Source organism: Lasioglossum baleicum, chromosome 1 (genome assembly GCF_051020765.1).
Source record: "Lasioglossum baleicum chromosome 1, iyLasBale1, whole genome shotgun sequence".
Classification (NCBI taxonomy): Eukaryota; Metazoa; Arthropoda; class Insecta; order Hymenoptera; family Halictidae; genus Lasioglossum; species Lasioglossum baleicum.
In genome coordinates, this window is record NC_134929.1 from 18,697,397 (window position 1) to 18,711,580 (window position 14,184).

The 14,184-nt window shown below is 35.0% G+C and overlaps 3 protein-coding genes across 7 annotated transcripts in view; all 3 read left to right on the top strand.

Annotated features, from left to right (window-relative positions):
- Nucleotides 1-35: 35 nt before the first annotated feature.
- Nucleotides 36-4,360, top strand: LOC143213578 (BTB/POZ domain-containing adapter for CUL3-mediated RhoA degradation protein 3). Of its 2 annotated transcripts, XM_076433585.1 has the most exons (5): nt 36-198; nt 806-1,112; nt 1,276-1,474; nt 1,568-1,718; nt 3,762-4,360. In XM_076433585.1, the coding sequence occupies exons 1-5, from the start codon at nt 36-38 to the stop codon at nt 3,767-3,769; spliced, it is 828 nt and encodes a 275-aa protein (XP_076289700.1). In that variant the 3' UTR covers nt 3,770-4,360. The 2 variants fall into 2 exon arrangements, with proteins under 2 accessions (XP_076289700.1, XP_076289691.1); XM_076433576.1 differs by having other exon boundaries at nt 1,568-3,842.
- A 1,250-nt stretch (nt 4,361-5,610) lies between these two features.
- Nucleotides 5,611-7,806, top strand: LOC143213571 (INO80 complex subunit B). 2 transcript variants are annotated; one of them, XM_076433553.1, is made up of 6 exons: nt 5,611-5,969; nt 6,234-6,399; nt 6,462-6,648; nt 6,719-6,952; nt 7,028-7,200; nt 7,275-7,806. In XM_076433553.1, the coding sequence occupies exons 1-6, from the start codon at nt 5,924-5,926 to the stop codon at nt 7,411-7,413; spliced, it is 945 nt and encodes a 314-aa protein (XP_076289668.1). In that variant the 5' UTR covers nt 5,611-5,923; the 3' UTR covers nt 7,414-7,806. The 2 variants fall into 2 exon arrangements, with proteins under 2 accessions (XP_076289668.1, XP_076289677.1); XM_076433562.1 differs by having other exon boundaries at nt 5,614-5,927.
- Nucleotides 7,807-7,957: 151 nt separating this feature from the next.
- Nucleotides 7,958-14,184, top strand: part of LOC143213528 (uncharacterized) — a 35,351-nt gene continuing 29,124 nt past the window's right edge. For 2 of the 3 annotated variants that reach the window (XR_013009988.1, XM_076433468.1), the window contains exons 1-6: nt 7,958-8,220; nt 8,675-8,777; nt 9,606-9,708; nt 9,794-10,004; nt 11,532-11,698; nt 14,004-14,181. Coding sequence is in view for 2 of the 3 variants with exons in the window: in XM_076433468.1 (XP_076289583.1) it covers nt 8,145-8,220; nt 8,675-8,777; nt 9,606-9,708; nt 9,794-10,004; nt 11,532-11,698; nt 14,004-14,181 (838 nt within the window). In the remaining variant the exon portion in view is untranslated. Of the gene's footprint in view, nt 8,221-8,674; nt 8,778-8,901; nt 9,494-9,605; nt 9,709-9,793; nt 10,005-11,531; nt 11,699-14,003; nt 14,182-14,184 lie in introns of those variants that run through there. The other variant, XM_076433481.1, reaches the window with a different exon arrangement.

Here is a 14,184-nt window from a genome sequence, read left to right on the forward strand (position 1 = left end):
TCTGAGGTTTCGATATATCGTCATCGTTGTTTGTTATGTCCGGAGATCACAAAACAGAAATTAAATATCCTTCGGAGTACGTCAAGCTCAATATTGGCGGTTCCTTATACTACACAACCGTAGGTACACTCCAAAAATATGACACTATGTTACGTGCTATGTTTAGTGGTCGCATGAAAATGACCACTGACACCGAAGGTGAATTGTTTTTTATCATTATTTCATTTTAATACTATACAGGCTTACTATGAAAGAAGCAGACATTTTCGACATTTTATAGAATACAAGGTACTGCAAGACGTGTCAAGATTTTCAAAACTGAGAATTAATAAAATTACAATAAAAAACAATTTAATAAGTCAGCAGAAAGATGGCAAAAGATCATCGAACAAAATGGAAAATATTTCATTGCTTAAAGTTCATTGCTCGAATCAAAAAATTGCCAAATATACTTTCTTGCCAACCCAATATTTTATGGTATACGTCTCTAAATTTGTACGTTTGAGCTGCAAATGTTATTTATCTCTATCTTTATTATCTAATAAACACTGTATGTTGTTTATAAAATCATCTATTTCCTTCATAGTAACCCCGTGCTATCACTTATATTAGTCGCTATCAGATCTTAAATAATGTTAAAGACTATAACAACCTGTTTGAAAACTATATAGTGTTCCGATATAAGGCAAAGACTCGGGAATTATATGGGAACAAAACTGTATACCTAACTGCATGAATAGAAAGCTATAATATCAAATTATAAAAGATGCACAGTCCTTTAGCTAATGTCTAATTTGATTTGCAGGCTGGACAATAATAGATAGGTCTGGTAAACACTTTGGAACAATCTTAAATTTCTTGAGGGACGGCTCTGTCCCATTACCAGAGAGCCCGAAGGAAATGGCAGAACTGCTCGCAGAAGCAAAGTTTTATTGCATCGGCGAATTAGCAGAATCATGCGAGCAAGCGCTTCTTCGAAAGGAAGCAGAACCTATTTGTAGAGTTCCACTAATCACTTCTCCGAAAGAAGAGCAATTGCTAATCAGCAATACCACTAAGCCGGTGGTAAAGTTGCTTATTAATAGGCACAATAACAAATTTTCATACACAAGGTGATACTACCCATTTCATAGAAATTACAGTAGTCTCCGTGCCTCGCAAGTAGTCAATAATTCGGCTAGAACCGAAAGTGGAGTGGAGGAGACTTCTTGCGAGGCACAGAGGGTACATGGTACTGCGAAGAACAAATAAATATTAAAGGACATGTCTTTGCAGTTCGTCAGATGACAATCTGTTAAAAAACATAGAGTTGTTCGACAAACTGTCTCTTAGATTCAGCGGTAGAGTGCTATTTATTAAAGATGTGATTGGCTGCAGTGAAATTTGTTGTTGGACATTCTATGGTCATGGCCGCAAAAGAGGAGAAGTTTGTTGTCACTCTATTGTGTATACAACAGACAAAAAACACACTAAGGTAATGCGCGAAGCATACAGATTAATTTAAAGATATATTCTACAATGTAAATAAAATTCTACAAAGTAAAAAGTTTTAATTCGCAACATGTAGGTTGAGTTTCCAGAAGCCAGAATTTATGAAGAGACATTAAACATTTTGTTATACGAGCACCGAAATGGTCCTGACCAAGAACTAATGAAAGCGACTTCCTCTCGCGGTGCAGTTAGCGGCGCACCACTTTGTACATCAGATGAAGAAGAGGGTGAGCGTTCATTGGCTCGCCATCGTACCAAGAAACCTCCCTACCGCCTCCCTACTATCTATTAAAATATGAGCAAATATAAAATAAGATGTGTGAAAAAAGAGATGCAAAGAAGATTCCATAAATACATGTATGTACACAGTGTTCGAAAACAGGTCAGAGAAAATTCAAGAGCTGATTGTTCATGACACAATACAAGATGAAAATGAAGAATAAAAAGTTATACGATTTCGGCTTAATTTTTCAAGTTACTAATAAGTGAAGTCGATTTTTATTTTTCATTTTCGTTTTCTATTGTCATAAATTAGCCCTCGAATTTTTTCTCACTCGTTGTCAAATACCCTGTATATACATGTAGAAATATTTCGTATGTATATATGTGTCTCTGCTTCTTTTTTGTGTAAAACATAAGTTGAAATTGTTAGGACTGGTTGTATGGTGGGCTACCATTAAGTTTGACGTCACACACACACACTCATATTTTCTTGGTATATAGATATAAATCCTAATTATTTCACATATCTGGGATCATTTACGGATATCGTTTGAGTTCAAACAGAATGACAAATTCGTCTTGACTTAATTCATACTTAGGCAATAAGGTATAGAGTAATGGAAAAGGTTCCCTACGTCCTTATTTTCATATTGAAAATTTGAAGATAACGTATCTTTAAGAGAACGAAGATGCAAGTACTATTTATGTGCCAAATGTTCGTGTCAGATGTTAAAAACTGAAGTTAAAAGTCGAAGTTGCCATTCTGTGACTGATCAAATTGTTTACCATCTTATACTCTATAACAACTTTTAAGCAGTTATTTAGAATAACAATTGTAAAAAAGGTTGAACAACATAGGACTGCATTGTTACCTGTTATAAGTATTATTAATATTATTATTATAGTTACTATTATACTGAAATAATTATCACAACTATCATTAATATCATTAGCATCGTAATTATTATTATTTTTATCACTATCACTAGCATTATTATGAAATCAACAATGTTTATATCTTTTTTATTACGAAAACAAAATTTCTACATGTTTCAAATAAATTAAAAAAATAATAAACTTGTTTGCTTGCATGAATTAGTCAAACTTAAAAATTCTATTAAACTGCTTAAAGGGTGAAGTGGAGTAAACACTGCCAGTAAATATCTACAACAAAGTATATAAAATGGTATCAGCCAGATAGAACTTAAGAATGAATTAAAAAATATAATTGGTTTTCCAATGTTACTCAAAATTATAAACATAGGTCCTGTATCATGAATAACATATTAATTTTTTATAAGCGCATAAGCTTTGTGTTAATTTCTATATATCATTCCAAAATATTGTACACTTTTTCTGATATTAATGCTTTTTTACCTTAATTATGCACTCAGTTTATGGACACGTATACGCTGTTATTTATTGAATACCGCAAACTAATATTAGCATATCTTGCTTGAAATGGTACAAAATCCTACATTTAATGAAGGGACCATATGTATTCCAATTTCATACCTACAGTTATTTAACACTAGGGAAATTCTTCATATTCTTTTCTTCATTTGCTAAATCCAAAAACGGTTAAAGTAGGACATATTTCATTCTCCCGAATACAAGACGATATATTTATGCTAGCAATATGGGAAAGCATGAATTAAGTTTCACAACAAAAGAGAAAGATTTAAGTTCCTATACTTTTATATAAGAAAATTTTTGGAATTGTAGGTAGTGAGTGTTCATATTTAATATAAAACCACTATATAGTTCATAAAATTAATGTAATACATAAGTTAAGCTAAATACAATATATATATATATGTTAATAAAATATATATATATATATTATGTTAATGAAAAAAATTATCGCTGCTTGAATTTTTCAACCTAACGGTAGAACACAGTTTTAGCGGCCTTCTTGTAGTCAGGTAAAACCGACACGAGCATTAACATTTGTTCAAGTTACATATTTCTCATATGTAAAAATAATAGAATTAGTCGTTGCTAGAAATGAATTGAAAATTATACTGATTATTTATGTTTTCTTTCAGGAAACTAGTACGTCCCATCAAAATACATAGGGTATCCATGGTCCACTTATTAAATCGACGAAAATTTATAATCTAACAACACTGTGCAAGCCAGCAACGTTTCTATTTTACAATTGTTTTTGAAATACGCAAAAAGGTTTTGTCTTGTATCCGGGTGAATACAGTACCTTTTACTTTTTTAATGTTTTTTTTTATTCATGTAATTCATAAATCATTAATAAAAAGACGCGTACCGATTCCTTATATAAGAATCGAGTGAATACCGCTCACACGTCAAAGGAATATTTCTCAATTCACTGTTTCCTAAGGCGTTTTGCATTTGTTTACACGTTTAAAACTGTACGTAGAAAACATGTAACATGACACAAGCCGTGGAGTTTGCAGATCTGCCAAAATATATCTTATCCGCAAAGGCAAACGTAAAGTACTGGATGGTAATACTGAAAGACATTAAAAACGTTTGATCCATTCAATGAAAACAATCCTGCTCTGTGTATAAATACTGCTGTAATTGTTATAAACAAGCAATAATAATATTATATTCTGTATCATTGATGAAAAAAAATACATTACGCTATAGTTGCAGATCTATAAAATAACATTAATGTTACAATTATACTAATTCGTGCTTTGTAAAATACTGTTTGTCTCTGCATGCACGTTTACTAAGAGAAGACTGACTTGTAAAATATTTTTCTTCAAATGTTATTCAAGAAGAATGAATTTGCAAGAAGTGGAGGGGCCATTATAAATATCCGAGATAATTTTTATTTGGAGAACAGGGTATTTTTCTAAAATGTAAAGGATAATAAAGCATAATAAAGAAAGCAAAGTAGGAATGCAGAAAGAAATATATTATCATAATGTGGAATATATTAAAATATATATACATATTTATTTCTCCTCAATAAGCGAATTAAATATTAAATCATATATATACTACATTAACAAATCTTCTTGTTTCAAATAAAACATAGAAAATTATATGTTATATATATATATCAATTATTCGATTACAAATATTAATAAATATTACTGTGATATGGAAATTGGAATTGCATAATAAAAATAGTGTTTATATAATCATCATATTTCCAGTATTATTTATTTTAAAAACATTTATGATTTAATGTTTTATTTTATAATTACAGATTCAATGATTCTTTTTTTTGTGTATTCATTGAAATTTCGTTAAACAAATCAATATAATAACATATAAATTCCATTGCGAACTTTATCTATAATTTCCAAATATATTATATATAACTTATTTATACAAAAGGAAGCAAACAACTCATTGACCCAAAAATTGCCAACATATTATGGACACGGATAATTAATAATAATAGATGTATTAAAACATATGTTAATTATGTAGTACCGTTTCTAACTACATCGTATGAAATAATATAATATGCACTATTAGAAATTGTTTGTAATCCAATTGTATATTTGAGGAACTATTTATAAATATTTTAAATAAATTTTCGTTCACCTATCTAATTGTTAATAAATGTTTATTTATATTGATATAAGAATGTTCTTTATTATTTCCTCTATAAGCGTTTCTTAATAATTAATAAATTTAAATCATCAATCGCCGACATTTTTTTACCTAATCAATTTCATAAATATATAGATAGCAGCACCATTCAACATTTTGACCGATCCCGATTTTCTGCATGGATTTTAAAAAATGTAATTGTTCAGTATATTTGTAGAAAAGTTTTATAAACAATCTACCCTACACAGAGCGTATCCATTTTGTAACAAACTATCTAGATTATTTTGTTTTCATTGTTGACAACAGTGACGAATGTTAGTAATGAACTTCTTTTATAATATTTCTTTACGCAACCGGAAAGCGCGATTCGAGATTGTCAAAATTAATGTCTGACATAGTAAAGAGCTACTTATGAATTAATAAATAATAATGATAACTTGGTAATTAGTGTTATGGAATTATTAGATTCAATATATATATATATAAGTTGTTGTTGAATACCATAACCTATTTCTTCGAACGGAGCTCTTATAGCGGATGCAAAAACTGTGCATCTGTGAGTTCTGAGCAGTTCTGAGTTCTGTACATCACGCACTGTGTTTTCAACATTCTACTGCTTTGACACTTGGGTTTGCCAGCGGCTTTGCCATTCGATAAAATGGGTAAGACGAAAGACATAAGCACAGACGAAGATATAACTGTAGGTACGCTGTCCTGTATTTCGAATGATTAATATTTTTTTGTTGAACAAACCGTTGAACTGATTAATTACTCCTTTTTATTTTTTTAATTTCCTCGCTGGGGTTAGTTAAGTACTTTCAAGGTAGACAACAGAATGAAGCGTCACCCCTAACCAAAAGTGGCTGCCGGAAATTTCGCGGGAAATTTAAAAATCGGAATATGTACTCATGTTCAGTTTCATTGGTCCTTGTTACGATTTTTGTATTTATGTGTTATTCTCTTTTTAGAAACCAATGAAATATCTCCACAAAAGAGGCACAAGAAACACAAACATAAAAAACATAAGAAGAAGAAACCAGTGCATGATGAGGGCGAAAGCTTTATTAACGTTGGTGTTGAAACGGAAAAAAAGAAAGCATTTAGAGTTAAAGTGAAGAAAGATGATGATAAAGGGTGAGTAAAGTAAGAATTTATGAACATAAGAGAACAGAAATAATGTACTGTTTCCATTGTAGATTGGAAAAGCCTCGCGAGAAAGTATTGAAGACAGCTAATCTTAGTGTTGCGGGCTCAAGTACTACGCCATCGCCGAAAGCCACAGTGAAGAAAAAAGTACTAAAGGGTAACAAAGGTAAAGACAGTGGAACTAGTAGCGAAGAGGAACGCTGGCTCGATGCTATAGAGTCTGGAAAACTGGAAGAAGTAAATCTATGAAAATGTTTATAAATTCCACTACTCCAATCAAAATATTTACAAATTCCATCTATTCTAGGTCGATGATGAATTAAAGAAGATCAAACCGAAGGATCCGAAGTTAATGACAGCTCGTCAAAGAGCCATGTTCGAAAGGAAAACCGATACTGAACCGCATGCAGGTGTAGAACAACTTATGTCACTACCAACTGGTTACAAAGAAAAAGTGATGACGGCGGAGGCTATACAAAAGGCTGCTCTTAAGTCTTTAAAAAGGAAACAGCTTGCTGATGAAAAACGAGAGAAAGACAAGGTAATTTTTATTTTCCTATGCTGGTTGTCTCTATATTAACATTGTAACGCAATCTAATTACTCGTATATTCACAGAAAAAAACAATGGAAAGATTATTGAAGAAACAAGAATCCAAAGCTTCTAAAGTCATTAGTAAAGGAAAACCATCCAGGAGACAGGTTCCTTTGATCACATATCGGTTAACAGTTGAAAGGAGTTCGATATCTTTACCACCGGGAGAGGATTTCCCATTGCAGCCTACCCAAGGGTGAGTAGTATAATTATTGAAAATGTTCAAACAACTATAATATAAATATTAATCATACAATCTTCTGCTTGCAGAAAAGAACCTCCAGTTCCAGTGATTTGTGGTGTAAACGAGTGCAAGAACCCGAGGAAGTATTCATGCTCGAAAACTGGAGTGCCGTTATGTAGTTTACAGTGTTACAAAACTAATTTAGCAACGGTCACACGAGCCTAAATATTCGATTTTAATTCATCTATCTTAAAAATTTATTTGTCCAACATCTACAATTTTGTCTATCTTAGGGTTAATCATTTCGAGAGATTAGCCTTTGGAAGGCGGTGTCGAAAAACATCATTAGGTACTAAAGATCAACAATCATCACTATCGGTATAATTGTGAAAAACGTTTGTTGGTGTTGTGAAAATGTTCTCCATTCTTCCAACGCAGTAAAATGTACAGAATCAAGTTTAAAAATGCAATCATCGACGCTTTGTAAATACATTTGTACATGCGATCCGACTGTGTATGCGTTTAGACGGTTGCACCATTGGACGTTTCGCAACGTCCAGTTAGTACGTTCGATCTCAGCGGAATGTACTGGCCAAATAAAACCAGATAAACATGTTGCATGGTGCCTTTCGCCATTTGTAAACCCGATGACCGGTTTTCTGAGGTACCGTTATAAAATTCGGTAGTGGCGGCAAACCGCGCGAGCTGCAGTGTCTTCCGTCGGGACGAAAAAATCCGAATGTGCATCGAACACAACTTGCGTAACTGGGACTAGCCTAGGCCTTGCTTTCACCATCCAAGATAGATCCTACCGAGTCGCCGTTTGATCGTGAACCGCGTAACATCGCGCTCGCCTATTTCCTGGGTCATCGTTTGACTCTTGATCCGCGATGATAACTCCGCGATCGATATAGATCAACGACCCTGTCGCCGAACCCAGGCCACTCTGGGTTACAATGCCACGGTTCGACCGTTTCGTGATCTTGCTCGTGGTGTTCGTATCTTTGGGGGCGACGACGTCCCAGACACGGGGTGAGAAGATGCATTTGTTCTTTTTTTATTTGTGATAACTTTTTCCTTAAAAAATAATTAGAGAGAAACAAGAGTCAATTCAATTTTTCTTTCTATCGATTACGATGAATCAAATATCAAATTCAGTTCGATCACTTGTATTAGAAGTTCTTGAAGACTCGCGACGATGGAAATTTTCAAATAATTTTGTGGTTCCGCGGGAACCATCGTCGGTTTGAAGTGATCATATTACTCCGGCTTGTAACGCGCAATTGTGACAAAAAGTTGAAAGATATTGTGCTTTTGACATCGTACTTGTAAACGATACATGTTTCACGTTTCCGTGAAAGTCGCGTTTTTTGCAATTTGTGAAAATCGGAAGAATCAGAGCACGATGGAGTCTCTGTTTTGTGCAACTTAGTTTCGCTTCAGTATACGAATCCTGTTATGATCTTCTCGCCTTTTTGAAAATTAGATGACGATCATCACGAGTGCTTGCGTCCATGTGCCGACGAAGTGTCATCGAAGAAGTTGTGCCGCTACGAGTTCTTCGTTAGCGAATCGCCTGCCGTTATCAGGTGAGACGTCACCCGGATGTGCATAAAATGCTGCCAAAAAAAAAAAAAATTCTGCAGCATCACCGCTTTTAAATCGGTTGAAGTAAAAACAATGCACGATGGTTTACTATAAATACACACATCGGCTATATTAGCCGCGAACGCGCAATCGAAAAGTTCAACCGGACTAAAAACTGAAGAGTTTTTCACCGATAACGAACCTGTTCGAATCTCGGTCAGTCTTTACGGGAAGACGAATATCTAATTTCCCGTGTGATCCTGGTGAACTAACGGTTGACACAGTTGGCTACAGAGTGCATCTCCGATTTTTATGTATCCTAACAGGTTTTGATACCAACACTTGCCGCCACGTACTCGTGTAACCGTGTCGATGCCAGTAGAGCCAGATAATAGCCTCGTACACGAATGCGAATCCTGTAGTACAACAGCAACTATCATTTCCTTCGTGGCCAAGTTCGAAGCTCGTGTATCTAGCGTTTGAATCATTCTTGATATCGCGTTTGAAACATTTCTGTACACCCGTACGTGCTTCGACACTTTTTCTCATGATATTTCGACGTTTCTGATCGATAGGATTGCACTGTCATCATTCGTTTACCGGGAAAATGGATAATTCGCTTTCTCGAAAGTGTCTAACGATCGCGGAGATTATCTTCGGGAGAAATCTTCATCGCATGAAGACTGTCTGTTAAAATGAATATACGAATTTTTTTTCGGTATAGTCTTAGAGAAATTCTACCAATTAATAACAGAGGAATCGTTTGATTTTTGTTGAATGGTAAATTGTAATTTTGCGAGGAAGAGACAATCCTTTTCGAATGTTTGCAGTAATCGCAACCACTCCGAACTCGAAAGTCAATCGGCCCACGATGTGATTCCGGAAACGAGCTTTTTGAGGATCAATGGGAAAAGTCCTGGTCCTAAAATCGAGGTACATAGAGACTTTGGAAGTCGTTCATTGTGATCGAAATTAGCGAATGAACATTTTGAAACGAAGTGACGATTCGGATTTATAGGTCTGTCTTGGAGATACGATCGAAGTGCTTCTATACAATCGATTGGGATCGCAGGAGTTGTCTTTGCACTGGCATGGACTGCAACAAAACGGTTCTTCTCATATGGATGGTGTTTCGATGGTTACACAGTGCTCGATATTGCCGTTTGGTGGTTTTCGATACAAATTGAAACCGAAAAGTGCCGGCACCTTTTTCTACTACGCGCATCTAGGTAAGAAAATGTTTTTCAAATAAAATAGAATCCAATGAACAGTTTAAACAAAGTTAAGTTGAATTTTTACTAAGAATTTGTGGGCAATATACATTTAGTTCAAGTCTAATCGAGGTTTTAAAAAGAAGAGTTGCGTAAAAAAGAAAAGACCGCCGTACATTCTAAAGTGAAAGAACCATTCAACATTGTAGACCCATTCTACTGACATAATTATCTAACTCCTTCATTCGAGTATCAGTGTAGAGCTTTGTAAAATTTAATCTTTATCGAATTTGTAAGATTTCATTATGCGGTTGTATTGATTTTGTTATGAAACTGTGTTTGACTACCGTAGTTTTCTAATAATCCGTTGCCTAGAATAGAAGAACAAGATGTAAAAATGAATTAAACGACAAATAAAGGTCGGTGAAATGATTAACGACGATAATGTTAGTTTACAATGATTAATGTTCGTTTTTGCTCGCGCGTAAGCTGTTTTATCGCGACTCGTTTGAACAGACCGCAAGTTTCCCGCGCTGTAGAACCGCTTCTACTTCCGGCAGGAGAAACAAAATCAAAGTAGATCAATAATGTTGGAACCGTGTAGAAGTTAGGTTACACGGTAACTCCCTTCTGCACGGAGAACAGGGCAGAGTAGAGCGCAATAGTAGCAAGTTCCAGAAACGTGAATATTTCTCAATATCTTCCGTTTGATCTTCTTCCTTCACAACTCACAGTGCAATTGTCTGGTTCGCAAACCTTTTAAATAAAGGTAGAATGATTAATAACGAGGAAGTTGCACGGGCGAACAGGTATTACGAAACATATTTTCCTAAATGCATGATTTAGTGATAAAGAAACTTCCGTATTTGTATTTTTACTTTCCCTTACACGTTCTCTTGAAAATTTCTTTCCGATTACAACAGAAACATTGAAATCATTTTACACCGCGGACGGAAGAGACAGACAATTTTATTTTACATTTTATTAGAACATGAACAGTCTCTCCATTTATAGCAACATTTTCTATTTTTGAACGTTACCTAAGCGAATATTTTTAATCTAAAATCAAACACTTTCGAATCGAGGAAGTTCGATTAAGCAATATTTGTTGCGTTTTACGTAAACCAAAGATTTCACACCAAATTCTGAAGCAACAAGTTAAGGGGAAAAATGTAGTGGATGCATAAAAATTGGAAAAAATGTTAAACAGTCAAAAATGATCATTTTTAAAAACATTTTTAGCTTTGATCTTCGTGCACTAGAGTTATTCGATTGTTTAAAAATTACTATTTAACATATGACACTATAAAGAATTTAGAGGCAACTTTCAAAGTACAATAAAAATTTATACAATAAAAATCAGAACAATTTGAAGATTGAAGGAAGTTGCCGTTTTACTATAAGAGGTTCATTGCAGACGAATTTCGGAAGGTTGTGGAAATGGTATGGGAGCTCGAAACGCTTTTATTTTCCGAAATGGGAGTGCTGGGAAAATATGGGTCGATCGTAAAAATTTCGAGAGGTGTAATGGGATTGGTTTATTAGTTTCGCAGCAGGGCGACGGCGTGTACGGGTCGTTGACAGTTCGAGGACCACAGGATGACCCCAGCTTGGAAAGGATACTTCTGCTGTCATCAAGGCCACCAACTCCGCTGTCGCGGTATTTGCACCTACACCCGCCCACGCCCAGCGAGTTGCTCTTGAACGGCCAGGTACTGACTTATCTAATTAGTTGATAATGTTCGGAGTGGGGGAAAGGGGAGGGGAGGGGCTAGGGGTGGTCATTAAATGGGATAGACAGATTTATGGCCGCGATGAATGAAACACGATGGCCATTACAATAATCTTCGTCCTGGACGTCTCAGGACCAAACGGATAAAACATTCCCTCTCTTCGTGCGACGCATACGCTCTCAGCCCTGTCCAGTTTAATCTTCAGACTTTTTGTTCGGGCGAATTCTTTCCATCATCGAAATTAGCAGAGGACAATCATGTGTAAAATCTGCAATTTTTCAATCGTTAGATTGAAAACACTGTCCAACAAATTTCAACTTTTTTTATGTTCCACAATTACTGTTGGGTGGTTCCATTGGTCCACTGGTGACAACTCATGTCGGGCGAAGATATTTTGCTTTCTGGTTCGAAAAAAACGTCGACGTTCCAAACTTGAAAGGGTGGTTTCTTAAGATAAAAGTCTGCTCTATTGCGTGGTATAGTTCGATTTTCTGCTGGACCCTTATTTTTTGAGATAAATTGAAATATATCCTCAAAAATTGGCGCAAAAATGGTGTCTCTTCGTCTTTAATGATTGTTTGAACAATCATAATGTATTAATATTGGATATCACTGTATTCGGAAAAGTCTACAGAATCTTTTGCTGTAAAGAACAATTCAATATATTTTATAATAAAATCACAATATTTGTTAAAAGTTGAAAAATATGTTTTCTTTTCAAAGCCATGTTTCTCAAAAACTATGCGTCTAGGAGAAAAATTAAGGACAGATTCTGAATCAGCGCAAAAAACTCTATAAGCACCACCCAACAGTAATTGTGGAATTTGGTGTTGAACAGTGAAATCAAGAAAGTTCGATCTAAGTAGATACAGCCCACCATACACGGACATAATAACTCCGCTGTAAGTGGAAACAGTTGGCAATCATTTATTAAATAATATCTAGCTAATCAAAATCGTAAGCTCTTATTAAAACCAGCGGAAAAATAAAAAATAGTTTCGATTCGATGTTTGGTTGCTTCGCGAATTATAAATCAGCTTTTATTGTCGCCATAGTCGACAAAGACATCCGTACCGACGAATGTATAATTCGTTGGTAATAAATTATTTATACGATGCTATAATTATTCCATTATAATGAACTTCAATTCGGTAACACCTTCATGAATTTATCACGGTACATTTACGATTTATGCATCATTTTAACAATGTGTTGGTTTATTCGTACAGGTCGTTGTAACATTGTTTGCGCAACGCAACTTACGTCATCGAACACGAATTATTTAATAATTGCTACGATCGATCATAAATGAATCGATTAGATAATGCCCTTGCTAAGTGAAATCATTTGTGCAAGGGATTAGCGAACAAGATAAAATAAGCAGGTGGGAAATATTATAGTTTTTCGCATTTCCGTCGTGGCTAGGATCGATCGGACGTCTGGTGTCATGCTAAATTGCCTCTAATGAATTTTCTAACGACGCGTTCGTTAAATATAACTATTCGCGAAAGCTATTTCAGGAATGCTAACTGATTCCGCGGTTTGTATAGCTTCGTCGTGATGTTGTGTAACGTAAAATACGCGAGCCCTGTGAAATACTATCTCCCGATTATTGAATGTGTCGAACGTAACGATACATTCTACGGAAGTAATGATTGCTCTCCTCGTTATACTCCGGATGTTTATGTAAATCAAAGTTTTTCCGACACCGCGGTCAAGTAGAAATTTTACTTTTTATCCGGAGCTTTTTTATGGGCATTTGAAAGAGCTGTGAATAATAGCAAACTTTCAACGGTTCTGGCACCCCGTTACGTTTATTACAAAACACTCTCGCACAGTATAAATAAACATTACAATAGTAATCCTTCGTCCGTTCATCGCGTACTCTGTCGAATTGTTTTCACTTTTACTAATTTGCAATTCATAATTCTGCCCATAATCATGAAAGTGTCTAAGTCACATATTTCTTGTTTCGAGATGTTCAAAGGAAAAGGATGTTGACACTGAATGAATTCCATATAATGTTAAAATACATTGAATTAATTTAGTTAATAATTAAGTATTTGAAAACTTATTCGTGAAAATATTGTAGTGCGTATAAAACTTCACGATTTCGGACGCTGATTTGTAGAGAAGAGAGCCAGACATCATTTTATTTACTGTATACTAAACATTTCGATTTCGTTGCAGAGAATCGTATAAAAGCGTGGAGAACCACAGTTTTGTTATAATGAATTTGAATCCTGCATTCAGTATCGCCGACTAATTCAGTTTCTTGTTCCAGGGCGAAGGAGTGATTATAAAAGTCGATCATGGCGGACGATATTTATTACGAGTCATCAACGCCAATGCGTACAATTGTCCCGTTCGGTTATCCATTTCCGGGCATAATTTCCGCGTGCTGGCAGCTGATGGCAATATGGTCCAACCGGTGACGGGAAAATACCTCGTTCTGTTTCCGGGTA